Genomic DNA, 14,318 nt, shown 5'->3' with positions numbered 1-14,318 from the left:
TCTTTCCCCTGTTTTTTAAATAAAAAAGCAAATTGCTACTATCCTTGGCTGAAGAGCCTGAAAAAGGGTTTCCAATGGATGAGGAATGGGGCTCTTCCAGCCTTCACAACTCCCCAAGGATGCTGGTACCCCCACTCCCCTTGGTCTTCAGCTACTGCTTGTCAATAGCCCATAATCTGTTTGGGGGCTCTAAGGTTTTATATGGAAAAAATGTGCAAAATAGTTTTCAATCTCACATGCATTTTAATTGCTGTACAAGCAGAAATGTTATTGTTTTCACTTAAACCGAAAAGTTATTGAGGGGAGAGGTAGTAAGATGGTGAAGAATTTACCAAAGTTTCCTGGAAATCAGATTTGTCATTAATATCCTCCACTTTGTAGGATCCTGAGAGGCTTAAGTAGTGGTAATAGTCCATGCTGGTGATGCCGAGGCTGGATTTCTGCTCAGTGGAGGCACCTTCAATCATCTGCAGGATAAAGAACAGAAAATAGTCCCAGTCAGTAGAGAAGCTTCTGACCTTTGTGTGGCTGGAATGAAGCCGATTGTACAAAGGTTAGAATCACATCTATTGCTCCACCCACTTTATCTCTGGCCCCACCCACCACAATCATGTAGCCCCTTAGAAGGAGGATGGAGAAGTGGATCCTCCAACTCCTGCAAGCCATTTTCTACAGGTGGGCAGGGCTGGTCAGGGGCACCTGCAAACCCCACTTTCAGCTGGGAGCCGTATCTTTATCTGCCTGTGGCTACTTTCACCAGTAGGGCAGGTGGATGTGGCTTGGGGGAAACTGGCCTCTTCAGCCAAATTAGGACTTCTGCTGGAGGCTCCACATCACTGCCCCAGGAGATGCTGCACTAAAGAACACAGCTTTCAGACTGAAGAAAGGTTCCCGGCCCCTAAGGTTCCCTAAATATGGAAACAAACAGGGGTAGTTCCTGCTCATTACAAAGGGGCTTACTCAAAAGTAGATTCTTGTGACATGGATTGTGCCCAACATTCCAAAGAGGGCCCCCATCTCTGCCCCCCAAAAGAAACTCCAACAGAAAACCAAAGGCCTAACACAAACCTCCTGGAAAGGCAGCTAACCTGATAGAAAATGTGGAAGCTCCTTTCCCCAGGATTCCTCATGACCACCCGTGACTTCTCCAGAAGGAAGTTGGATATTTTGCCTCCATCTGGTTCCCCACCTGGACTAAACTGGATTTCAAAATATTTTCCCTGCAAGACATAAAGGATGCAGACTGCTGGAAATGGATGAAGTAAACATTAGCCTCAATGACACTAGGCCTTGCCAACTGGTTGCAGGCAAGGTTTAAGTTGCGTAATAATAACAATCAGTGCAGTGGTTTTTTTCAGGGGGTATTCAAGGGTACGCAGTACCAGCACCTCTTTTGTTGTTGTTAAAAAGTGTGGCACTTACTGTAACAACTTCATGGTGAGTACTGGCACCTATTTTTCTAGGGGGGGAAAAGGACTGATAATAATTTTATGCATGGTATGCATTCTTCCAAGAGCTTTCCAGGTGAGGTCTTGGGCTAGAATGGAGGGGGGGGACTAGAACTGGGGTTTGTTTGTTTGTTTTGGATTAAAGGTGGCATGACAGTGGACAGGGAAATCACAAGTAACAGGGATAGAGGGAGAGACTGGATTCATCTGCTTACCCAGCACAGTTGAGGACACAGTTGAGTTCCCCTAAATATATATATATTCCCCTCAAAATGCATCATTAAACCTTTATTCTTCCACACCCTTGAGACCCTCTCTCCTTATTTATTTACTTCATCTATATGCCGCCCGTCCAACCAAGTTCTCTGTGTGGTTTACGTAAACAATAAAATACACAACTCAATTCACAATAAGCGCGCAGAAACTAAAATAAAATATATCACAATAGTAGGAAACAAGCAACTAGGATCAGGCTAAGACACAACAGCTAAAACGATTTAAAACCAATGTACAGTCCACTAAGGAGAAACTTGGGCCACCAGCAAAAAGTCTCTCTCCCTTGTAGTCTCCTGCCTTATTTCATTAACTGGAGGAACCCAAAGAAACTCCTTTTCTGACTGTGGTCAAACAGGTTTCCAGGTTTCCTAAACATTTAAGATGGCTAAACGTGCTGTGAAGCACAGAGAAAGCAGTCCTGAGTCAGCAGTTTAGAAAAGCAAGCTGATCTGAATCACAGAGAGTGAAGGGAATCCCCTCCAAAAAAAGGTTGCACAGAATCTCCAGGCCTTCTTCTCTTTGAATATCCCTCCCACTCACACAAGGAGGAAGCAGTGCTTGGGAAGTTCATTTTGCAAATGAATCTGCTCCAGTTCCAGTTCACCCACTCCAAAAATGAATTTGGATTATGAAAGATTAATTTGCAGTTCAATTCACAATTCATTTGTGTGACCCTGGGCATTTTTTTAAGCCTACAGAATTGTACAGGCTGCTCTGCTAAAGTAAAATACATATTTAAGACTAAGAAAACATCAAAATGTGTGCACACAGAGTGTAATGCAACACCTGCCCTAGGGACTCTGCCTCTGCTCGCTGCACTTGCCAACCACACACACACCCATATCATGGGGTGGATGCGAGCTCCCATCCTCCCATCAGCTAGCCAACACTGCCTGAAGCAAGGCTTAATGCAGTGGGGTCAAGAAGCACTTTTCCCTTCTCCCTCCTGCAGGCTGTATGAAGCGTATCCCCACCCCTCTGTTAAACCCGACTGCCGATGAGTTTAAGAGAGGGAGGGCAAACAGCTTGCCTGGGCTGGCATTTCTCACTGGGCTGGCATTCCTATCAGGCTTTCACACCAGCTGCAGAGCATGGCAACATTTTACATTCTTATGTATACAGGAAGATAAACAATGGAATTTAAATTAAAATGGAACTGAATTAAAAATGCCCCAAAGTCCCAGCACAAAAAGAACTTATGTTCAGTTTGCCTGGAAATTATAGGAACTGCTTTCAGATGCAATTAAGAGATTTTCTAATTAATTCTTTGAACTAGTTAAACCAAATTAGTTCATTCCAAGTACTGAGAGAGAGAATGTCCCTTTTCCGCCCGCAAAGCGATGTGTCCTCTTTCTCAGTGTGGGGCCCTTTTGCAAGTTTCCATGGAGGACTTACAAATCTACTGGAGTTGTTGTTCCGAACTGTTTTGGCATTCCCAAAGGCTTCCAAAAGGGGATTAGACTGCAGAATTATGTCCTTCACATGCTAGAGTCAAAAGAATAAATGGGGTTAATTGCATATAAGAAAAAATACCTTAGTTAAAAAAACAACCTTCCAAAAGTTTTTGTTAAACAGTGCAGGGCTAGTTGGGCCTTTACATGTGTCCCAGCAAGGCAATCCTTATGATCTTCAAGGAACAGGTTCCCACAGGGAGCTGCAGAGTCTTCTTCTGGATTGTTTTGGCAAAAGAACCATGGATACTCACCTGCCCCAATTATTAGGGAATCCTGTTGTATTTGTGGGGTGCAGGGAGAAAGAGGACAGGATGCTACAGTGCCCCCCAAATTACTCTCAATTCTGTGAAGGAGTGACCTGATTTCACCAGGAGCTGGGAAAGCAAAAAGGAGACCCCCCCCATGCAGTCTCAGGAGACCACTTCCAGGGATCCAAGAGGGCTCTTTAGACTCATACTCTGGGCAAAGGGGATCCAGCGTAAACAAAAGCTATGGTCTAGATCTGGCACTCCCAGAAGTTTTAGCTCCGGTGTGCTTGTAGGTTCGAATCCTGCTCCCTTGGTCAAAAGGAGGTTCGAAGATAAGAAAAACTGATGGAGGGCATAAGCCCCTGGTTTGCTCCCAGGCACCTGAACATTAGAAGGATCTTGTGGAACAGAGATGGAATAAAGCCTCTGCCTGGACCAGAGATCATTCTTAGAGGAGAAAGTTATGAGGCAGAGGGACAAGTGACTTGACCATCTCAGGCAACTTATTCATGTATTAAATCCACCTTCAGACACCAGCCTCAAATGGGTGCACAGGGCCTCCAACGAGGCTGCAGGTGGACTTTTAATATTCACAGACAGACAGATACATGCACCCAATCCAGTAATCAAAGACAACTGTACCCATTTCATCACCTGTTTTATGGCAAGAGTACAGTTTTCATTTTGGCTTTTGCAGAAAACGGTAGAATTTTCCCCAAAATAACGGAAAAGGCTATTTATAGTGCGCAATTAAACCAATTCCAGAAACAACACAGTGCATATTTCCGTCCAGTCACTGTTTCTTTGACTAATAACAGAGACTAAACCATGCAGACAGTTATCATTGTTTCCCATGGAAAGAAAACAGGAAGGGCATAATCAACGTGAGTACAGTAAAGCAAATAAACAGCAGGGAGTTGAGGGGCAATGACAGCAGCCGCTTGGTAGGAGGAAGCAGCTACCAGTTCTCTTAAAATAGCCCATCTACCCATCCGCTGGTGATCTCATGGACACCTGTCAGCCAGATGCCACAGCTAGCTCACTGCCTTACCCTTCAGTTGCTGCAACTCCTCTACACCTCTGGCTGAAAAGGAAGTGCACACACAGCAAGGTCAAAGTGGTTGATTTTCAGGCTGTTCCTTTTTCTGACTTAAGATGGCATTCAGGACGGAGAAGGCTCTGAGCCTCCAGAACTGGCACTGCTGTACCTGTACAGGTACACAACAGGATTTCAGGAGACTCCCTGTCCAATTCCTCCTACAGAGGAGAGCCTGTGTGGATTATAGAGAATGGGAGGGCTAGAGGGTGGGCAGCTGGCCACCAGATTTCAGTGTTCTAGAAACGTCACATACCGTATTTTTTGCTCTATAAGACTCACTTTTCCCCTCCTAAAAAGTAAGGGGAAATGTGTGTGCATCTTATGGAGCGAATGCAGGCTGTGCAGCTATCCCAGAAGCCAGAACAGCAAGAGGGATCACTGCTTTCGCTGCGCAGCGATCCCTCTTGCTGTTCTGGCTTCTGGGATTCAGAATACTTTTTTTCTTGTTTTCCTCCTCCAAAAACTAGGCGTGTCTTATGGTCTGGTGTGTCTTATGGAGCGAAAAATACGGTATATACCCATTGCCTCTTTACGTTGGAAGCGGAGAGCAAGATACAGTAAGTAGAAAGAATTAGGGAGGGGAGGGGAGAGCTGCCATAAGTAAGAAGAGCCCTGCTGGATCAGACCAACCCCAACATTCTTTTCCTACAGTCCCAAACGCAATGCCCCTAGGAAGCCCACCAGCAATAGCACTCTCCCTCTCAAGCATACGGCCATTGATGCTGGAGGTGATATAGCCATCATGACTAGTTGCCATTGACTGCCACATCCTGCTATGCTGGGGTGCCTGGTTGTGATCAAACAGAAGTGGTGGAAACTGGGATTTCCTTTCTTTTAGTGGGAGCGTGGGGGAACAGAGGCAGAAATGAGAACAAATAATTTTTTGAAGGGCAAACATGAATGCATTTGAATGTTTTAGGTAAAGTCAAACTGATTGGCAGTGGAAGCGGTCCACTGGTGCTGTTCCAGCACATCCCTCTACTGAAAAGGACACATAATGTTTTTAAAAAAACCTCATCCTCGAAATCCATTGCTTGTTCTTAGCACTGCAACACAGAGCTATACTGCCCCCAAACATGGAGGCTCCATTGAGCCAGCCATACTGGCGGGATGGGGCTTCCATGAGTTAATAATAATAATAATAATAATAATAATAATAATAATAATAATTTATTATTTATACCCCGCCCATCTGGCTGGGCTTCCCCAGCCACTCTGGGCGGCTTCCAAAAGAATATTAAAATACTGTGATACATCAAACATTAAAAGCTTCCCTAAACAGTTAAGCAGGAAACAGCAGCTTTGAATGGGTGGAGCCAATGGAAGGCAAGTGGGAGTATGTTAGCAATGGAGAAGGGGCCTTCATCCATTACAGAGTGGAGGGTGAGGACTGGGAGGCAACAGTGACACAGCTGAACACGTCTATGTCAAAAGAGCATCAGGAAGCACTGAAGGAATTAGCCCCCAGTTCCTGTAGAACTAAGATATTGACAGGATTAATGATACCATTAGATGAACAAGCAAGAATAGATGCCCCTAACTAACCCAAGGCTCCTTTCAACAAGTTTCAACTTGTTTCAGCCTCTGATTAACCCACTGAGCCTATGAACAAGCTACACAGGAGTCCAAAGGGAATGTCATCTGATGACAATCAATGGTACAAATACATCCCCAAGTCAATGGTACAAATAATTCTCCCAGCAGTATCCACTTACCTGCACTTTTGGACCTCCTCCTGATATTTTGGAGATGTAACTCATGATGTACTTAGCTGCCACAGTCTTCCCAGCACCACTTTCACCACTAGGGGGGGAAACAGAAGTAGGAAACATTTGAAGCCATCCAAAGGCAGAGACCCCAAATACATGGTTTAGCATTACAAGTACCAGCAGACTCGAGCCTCAACCTCATGTGTTCTTCCCTTCCATTCTTGCTTTGCAGCAGCGCTTCTAACTTGTCATTTCATTCACATCCGGTGAACTATGGCTTGTGCATAGTATGCCCACCTTCTTGGATTGAAAACTACAGTTCAAAGTGAATGCATAATTCTGATTTGCAGGCAACCCATAGTTTCAAGATTTGGATGCAAAGACAAACAACAATTTGCACGAAACCAGAAAATGAGGCTTCTAATCTCTGCATGTGATGGAACAAGGAAGCCTGCAAGCCCACATTATATCTGATCTCCTTTACATCTGCACACAATGTTTTTTATTCTAGTTTTATTGATCAGGAGCCTGATAAATTTGTTCAATATAAAAACTGTAAAACTAAGCAAGACAACAGTACAATATTTATGAACTGCAATAACCAGAAGCGCGTCCTATTCCTGCTGGCCTGACTCTTTCCGAGCCCTTCTTAAATATCAGTGAAATCCCTCCAGGGAACTGTGGTCATTCTAGCAAAAGGATTTTTCTAGAGTGGTTGTGCACCAGTTCCTCTCTCTTCTATTGCTTTTCCAATAAGCATATAAAAATGTGCACTCTCCTTTCTAATTCCATCCCCCTTTAGGGATCTCTCACCAGAAGCATTCTGCAAAAACATGTATCTTAAATTTAAAAAACAAAGCAGTTATAAGTGACTCAAAGCCACTAAAGGTTGGGGGTAAAAGAACACAAGAGAGAGAGAGAGAGAAACATAATGCATCCCATATCCATTTCAGGGAATTTTGATGCCTCTATTAAGTGTTCCCATGTACAGTTACCAAAAACTGCAATGTGTGTTGAACATTAAAAAAAAAACATAAAGAGAAAAACTTGGGCAATAAAAGCATCCTGTATAGCACTCAAGAGTGATGACTAAGTTTTACAGAGAGCCTTTGTTTTCTGCACTACCTCATTTCAGTGGACATTTTCAAAAAATTATAACGGAGAAACAAATAATATATAGGTTAATAGTATACATTTTGATTCACAGAAGAAGAGCCTGGCTGTTGGATCAGATCAAAGACTTACTTAGTCCTCATAGGATGCCCATGTCCATTAAGGGAAGCCCCCAAGCAGGGCATAGGCACAACGTCTCCCTCTCTGCTCACAAGCCTGTGGAACTGGTATTCAACTGCATAGTGCCTCTGATCCAGGAGGGAGCATATATAGTCATCATGCCTAGAAGCTACTGATGCCCATGTTGGTGGCCTCCATCAAATCTTGTGGAAAACAGCTACAGTTAAACCATAGTTTGATGCTGGTTTTAGAGTAGCGGTACTTATTTATCTACTTGCACTGGTATGCTTTTGAACTGCTAGGTTGGCAGAAGCTGGGACAGAGAAAAGGAGCTCACCCCGTCACACAGATTCAAACTGCCAACCTTCCGATTGGCAAGCCCCCACAGCACCACCCGCGTCCCAGTTAGATTACTACCAGACAATATATCATACATCTTTGCCCAGTCTGGTGCCCTCCATATGTTTCAGACTACAGTTCCCATCAGTCCCAGCCAGCATGGTTGTACGATACTGGGGCAGATGGATGTTGTAATGTGAAACATCTGGAGGGCACCTGGTTGGTGAAAGCTGATATAATACACCATAGGCTACTTTTGCCCCAAGCCCCAAGCAATACAAAAGCTTTCTCTAGCACTCTTAAAAACTGGTTGGCCTAAGTAAAAAACATTATTTTTAAGAGATGGTGTGCTGAGGTGGCTCAGAAGAGGAGCTATGAGCCAGGCCACCCCTTCTTCTTTGGTGATCACTCGTAGACGAGTTAAGATTGTCTTCTATGAATATGATCTTAACAGTGTGTCCATATGTGACTATGGAGGGCAATTCTGGATCTGCACATCCTTCCATAATGGGGACAAAGGTTTCTGGGCAGGAGTTGATCTTGGTGAGGGTTTGCCAAACATGCCTTCCTCTTAGCTCATTTCTCCTTTTTGCCCTGAGTTTGTGCTTCTTCAAAGTCCATGACACCTTTAGCGAAGGCTGTTCTCCAACCGTAGTGCTTGCAGGCCAGTGTTTCCCAGTTGTCGGTGTTTATACAGTGGCACCTCTGGTTACAAACGGGATCCGTTCCGGAGGCCCATTTGCAACATGAAAAGAGCGCAACCCACAGCAGCGCGTCTGCGCACACGCGGGTTGCAACTCGCCGCTTCTGCACATGTGCGTGACATCATTTTGCGCTTCTGCGCATGCGTGAGCAGCGAAACCTGGAAGTAACCCTTTCCGGTACTTACGGGTCGCCGCGGGATGTAACCTGAAAGTACGTAACATGAACCGGATGTAACATGAGGTATGACTGTATTACATTTTTTAAGATTTGCCTTAAGATTTGCCTTAAACCTCTTTTGCTGTCCACCGACATTACGCTTTCCATTCTTAAGTTGGGAATAGAGTAGTTGCTCTGGAAGACGATAATCAGGCATGTACTATGCCTGAAAGGGGCCCATCAGTGGTGAGAAAGATTATTGGTGGGAAATGGTCCTTCTGTTCCCTGGCCCTTTTCACTGGAGAGGTCAGTCATTGAATCCGGGGGTCCTTCTGCATGCAGAGCAGGTGCTCTTGAGGTACTGAAGCCACAGTTAGTTGAAAACAGAAAGTAATGCATTCTGTTGTATTATTTGAAGCCTGCCCTTCATCATAATAGATCCCAGGATGGAGTATAATGCATAAATTACAATGCACAGCTCACATAAAATCAACTGAAAGCAATTGAAACTATAAATCAATGTGAACAATAGGAACAGCTAAAAATACAACACTGAAACCCCAGCAGTTATAGAAGCTGCAAAGCAGGCTTCCTTAGGATTAAACTTCAGTGCTACATCTGAGCCTTCCCGGCGTCTGTGAAGCCATTTTGAAAATTCAAAAAGCATTCTGTAAATCCTGTTTCTAAATACTCATTTGGCTTGCTTTTATCATTCTGGGGGGACCAGTACAGCTGCTCACACACGTTACATAACAACCAACCAGCTGACAGGAAGTTCCAAGATGTTTAAAAACATGGCTTTTGTTAGGAAGTGCATAAATAGTCCGATTACAGAATTAAGGATTTGGGGACTCAAAGAACACACGGCCATATTCTCAACAAAGAAGATTTAAAACCTGCCTTCTAACAGAAACGACTCTATCCCAAGAGAGCAGGGGGAGGGGATATCTGAGCTATCAAAGGTGGCATAATGCCCACATGTAGTGCTAAATTCAAAGAGTCTGTGGTATGGAGGGCGGAAAGGTGGCAACTGAGGATGGCAACAATTCTTGTGTGAAATAGTTAAAACAAAAGCTGACTGGCAGTAGTCATGTTTACTCAGACACAAGTCCCATTGAGCTGAATTGGACTCACTTGTCTATTTATGACCTAGTTGAGATTCCTGCAATGCAGGGGGTTGGACTAGGTGATCCTTGGGGTCCCTTCCAACTCTGCAATTCTATGATTATTACTCTGCATTCCATTTGGAGAGGTTTGCAGGGAGAAGAGAAACAGCCACAGGCAGCTCAGCAGCCTCTGAGAAGTCAGACTCAACTATATGCTTAAATAAATTACAAAGTCCATGCATTAGTACTATTACAATTAAATGAAAAATCAAAGCAGGATTTGGTGCCAGAACAAAGTAGGAGTTTAACTGGCGGAGGTTGCATTGAACAGGCTCAGTCCACTGTGCCCTGTTCCAATGTCACCATCAGATACATGTACAGTGGTACCTCAGGTTACATACTCTTCAGGTTACATACACTTCAGGTTACAGACTCCTGTAACCCAGAAACAGTGCTTCAGATTAAGAACTTTGCTTCAGGATGAGAACAGAAATCGTGCTCCGGCGGCGCGGCGGCAGCAGGAGGCCCCATTAGCTAAAGTGGTGCTTCAGGTTAAGAACAGTTTCAGGTTAAGAACGGACCTCCAGAACAAATTAAGTACTTAACCCGAGGTACCACTGTATAGGGTGGAGAGGTCTGCAAAAAAACCCCACCCCATTGTATTGAGTCTGCTGTTTACATTCACGCAAACCATGCATAAGTTCTAGAAGATGCAACACCATATTCACTGGAAGAGCGAAAGCAGAATAAGTTAGAAAAAATAATGCCATGACAAATAAACTACAAACACACAAAGAGATGGATTACAAAATCCCTGAAAGAGGAGGATGCATTTAAATGCTGAAATATAAAAGTTGAAAACTGAACCCAAGGAATCATGCAGTATCAAGCACCCTGATTTCTAGGTAAAATTAAGCATTTACATAATGAAATCTGAGCAACCGGATGTTTAATTTTTAAAGGGTTATTCAATGAAGTGCTGCTGGAGGAGACTCTTGAGAGTCCCATGGACTGCAAGGAGATCAAACGTATCCATTCTTAAGGAAATCAGCCCTGAGTGCTCACTGGAAGGACAGATCGTGAAGCTGAGGCTCCAATACTTTGGGCACCTCATGAGAAGAGAAGACTCCCTGGAAAAGACCCTGATGCTGGGAAAGATGGAGGGCACAAGGAGAAGGGGACGACAGAGGACGAGATGGTTGGACAGTGTTCTCGAAGCTACAAACATGAGTCTGACCAAACTGCAGGAGGCAGTGGAAGACAGGAGTGCCTGGCGTGCTCTGGTCCATGGGGTCACGAAGAGTCGGACACGACTAAACGACTAAACAACAACAACAATGAAGTGCAACACCCACTTTATTGTAATGAGGCTTGCACAGCTCCAGGGGTCAACAGGGCAAGCACACCTGATTGTCTGGGCCTCTGTTATTCTCTACAACAGAGCTGGAGAACTATGGCACTCCAGATTTTTCTGAACTATACCTGCCATCATCCCTGGCCATTGGCCACACTGGCTGGATCTGATGGGAGGTGGAGAAACAACATCTGGGGGTGGGGGACAGGTTCACTACCCGTGTTCCTCAGGCTCAGAACTCCTCCATTATCCACAAAGGTAGAGCCAGTTATCACATGAACTGACCTTTGGATCTAGGAAGACCTTTGAGCTCTTGATTTGCAAAACAGCCCCCCAAGACAATGCTGAGAAGGCAAAGGGCCTCGTGCCTGCTACTTCCTAGAAAAGCTAGAACGTCCCAGTTTCAGTCCTTGACATCTCCAGGTGGGGCTGAGAGAATGTCCCTACCTGAAACACTGGAGAGCTGCTGCTAATCATCATCATAGACAATACTGATCTAGATATAAGGCAGCTTTCTGTGTTCCTAATGCTGCACTGGGCAGCTGCTGTTGGTGCCCCACAAGTTCTGTACTTTTCCACATGGCCACCCCAAGACTTTGACTGGACAGCCCCTCCAGCAAAGTGGAGAGAGGTCTAGATTTGTGTAACTGTGTCTAACAGGGTTTCAGTGCCACTTGTGTATTAGTTTTAAGCCTACCTTTCTCATCTTCTCATCTTTGCAGAGGTGGACTTTAAATGAGGTTTAGTCCATAGACCCATTCTGAACCAATAAATCAGACAATGGGATCTGCTTCCCAAATGGTTCACAGTCCTCCTCCATCCGGGTCCTGAGTGCCCAGTAGCATCTTATAAATAGCTGCAGTTGCCCCCTTCAACTCCTGTGGATGAGCTGCTTGCCTTTTAATTGTTGCAGCCTACCCTGGGACGTTATGATGAAGGGGCTAGTATTATTAATAATAATAAATTTCATCATCATCAATCTTTATTACGGTCCAGAGACCCAACAAATCATTACAAAGCAATACACAATTCATACAGCCTACCTCCAGGTTAGACAAGCATTTTGTTCAGAATACAAGGATTATTTGTTCTTGCAACCACCGATAAAAACTTTGCCACCGCTAATGTTCTAGCATTTGTCCGGTCTTCCAATAGGAACCTGATATAGTGAGCCTCTGATTTTCCCAGGAAAGGTACCAGCAAGGGTAGTATCAGTTCAGCCCTGGCTTGCTCATATTTTGCACAATGCAACAAAATATGTTTTATGGAATCGATGTCTTGAGCACACGAGCAAAGTCTGTCCTGGTATGGAACTCCTCTCAACCTGCCATCCAACACTGCAGAAGGAAAGACGTTTAGTCTGGCTTTGGTGAAAAGCCTTCAATAGTTTGGTACTGTCAGGTTATGGGACGTTATGATGAAGGGGCTAGTATTATTATTAATAATAAATTTAGATATTATCAAATTAATATGCAAAGTAATATCATCTGCTGTAGGGACCATGTTTCTAACCACCAATCCAATGACTCGAGGTAAAATTTTATTTCAAGCACGGTCATTCTGGGACCTAAGTGGTGACTGTCATAAAGTTGATATGGAGGAGAACACTTTGGCCACAGCGCTGCCGCGTGTGTGTTGCACAGCATAAAACAAGAAGCTGCATTTCTAACTACGTCACTGTTTCTTTTCTTTACCCCTAGCCGCACTCAAGGAGAATTCCTGTAAGCAGTAAAGAGTACATTTATTTTTAAGCTTCAGATTCCAGAAATAGACTCAAAAAGCCACAATGATGATACGTTGGGAAATAAAAGACGGCTGGTTGCTCCCAGGCCAAGGATGTGTGGGGCATAATCGAGCATGGCAGGGAAAGGGACCCTGAAGATGACCGCATTTCATTTATTGCCACAGCAACATATCCACCTGATACAGAGATCAGCACAAAAAGATTTCTGAAATGCAGAGTCAGCCACTAGTGGCTCAAGGGCAGGAAGGTACTTGGGAGTTTATGACATATCAGCCTGTACTTCTTGCATCACATTAGCCTTCCAAAAAACAAATGAAAATGACTTGTTTCCAATAATCCAAAGGGTCTTTGACAGAGATCAGCCAGCTAATAGAAAAGGGACCCTGACAAAGATTTGTAGATTAGCACTGTCACCCAGAAGTGAGGCTGGATGTAAAGAAACTGGGTACGTGGAAAGGCCACATGAGAATGAATGGTGGACACTTGAGCAAGACGTATTTAACAATATGGACACTACAACCAGGGAGGCTCAAGGGAAGGGAGAGGTGGGCCCTGGACCGTGGAACAGACCTGGAGGCTTGGGACACAAAAAGCCAGACGCTTTCTGGGGGGCAAACTCATGTTCTTTATTCATCAGCCACAGTGCTCACTCACTGTCACACACAAAGCGACTCACACTCGCCCTCTCACACATGACTAAGTTCACTGTGACTGCCTTATATCCATTTAATTCAGTGGGCCTACACTGAGTCAGATACAACACTTTGAAGCAAGTCTGCTCAAGCATGGCATTAACAGTTATTTGCAATAGAAGCAAGATGGGCTTCTAGACTGTGTCCAGTGCCCCTTATCCAAACCAAGGCATAAACGCAAATCATGAGGTTGAAGAGCAAGTCCTTACCTGATGATGACACATTGGTTCTCTCTGTCAATTATCATGTTTCGGTACATATTGTCCGCTAGAGCATAGATATGTGGTGGATTTTCATACTGAGCCTACGGGGAGGGAAATACATGTGAAGCACCAGGCAATAAATGAAACTGTTACTAAGAAAGGTCGTATCAACAACCAAAAGGTAACTTCTCAGTCATTTAAACAGGACAGCATTAACCTCCCCCCCCCCAAGGGCGCCCAGAAACTGACAGACAGCTTCCAACTTCTAGAAACAGATAATTTGGTGCAATGAGATACTGAGGTGGATTGAGCGGACGAGACCAATAGTGGGTCCGATGGTCAAGAAGGTGGCTTCTGCACATGCTGTAGAGGGGAGAGTGAGGGGCAGATGGGGCTCGATGGAAGGTAGTCCATCTAAGAGAAGGAAAACTCTGATCCAAAACCGCTTTGTGGGATATCTTCAGGAGAAGAAAGGCTAAGGATTAAACCCTACACAAATCCAGAACAGAGCCCTAAGACGTTGAATGGTGTCTTGTATGTCTCCTTCTGGCA

At 44.5% G+C, this 14,318-nt stretch overlaps 1 protein-coding gene across 2 annotated transcripts in view; it reads right to left on the bottom strand.

Annotated features, from left to right (window-relative positions):
• Positions 1-14,318, bottom strand: part of MYO1E (myosin IE) — a 105,181-nt gene that overhangs the window by 50,174 nt on the left and 40,689 nt on the right. For both annotated transcript variants that reach the window (XM_083586325.1, XM_083586326.1), the window contains exons 4-8: positions 13,773-13,867; positions 6,241-6,328; positions 3,120-3,209; positions 1,089-1,220; positions 333-467 (exon numbers count right to left, since the gene is read on the bottom strand). In XM_083586325.1, the coding sequence (XP_083442451.1) occupies positions 333-467; positions 1,089-1,220; positions 3,120-3,209; positions 6,241-6,328; positions 13,773-13,867 (540 nt within the window). The remainder of the gene's footprint in view (positions 1-332; positions 468-1,088; positions 1,221-3,119; positions 3,210-6,240; positions 6,329-13,772; positions 13,868-14,318) is intronic.

This window comes from Podarcis filfolensis (genome assembly GCF_964270895.1).
Source record: "Podarcis filfolensis genome assembly, chromosome: 14".
NCBI classification, from domain to species: Eukaryota; Metazoa; Chordata; class Lepidosauria; order Squamata; family Lacertidae; genus Podarcis; species Podarcis filfolensis.
Note: the sequence above shows the minus strand (reverse complement) of the source record. Positions and strands in the feature narration are given on the sequence as shown.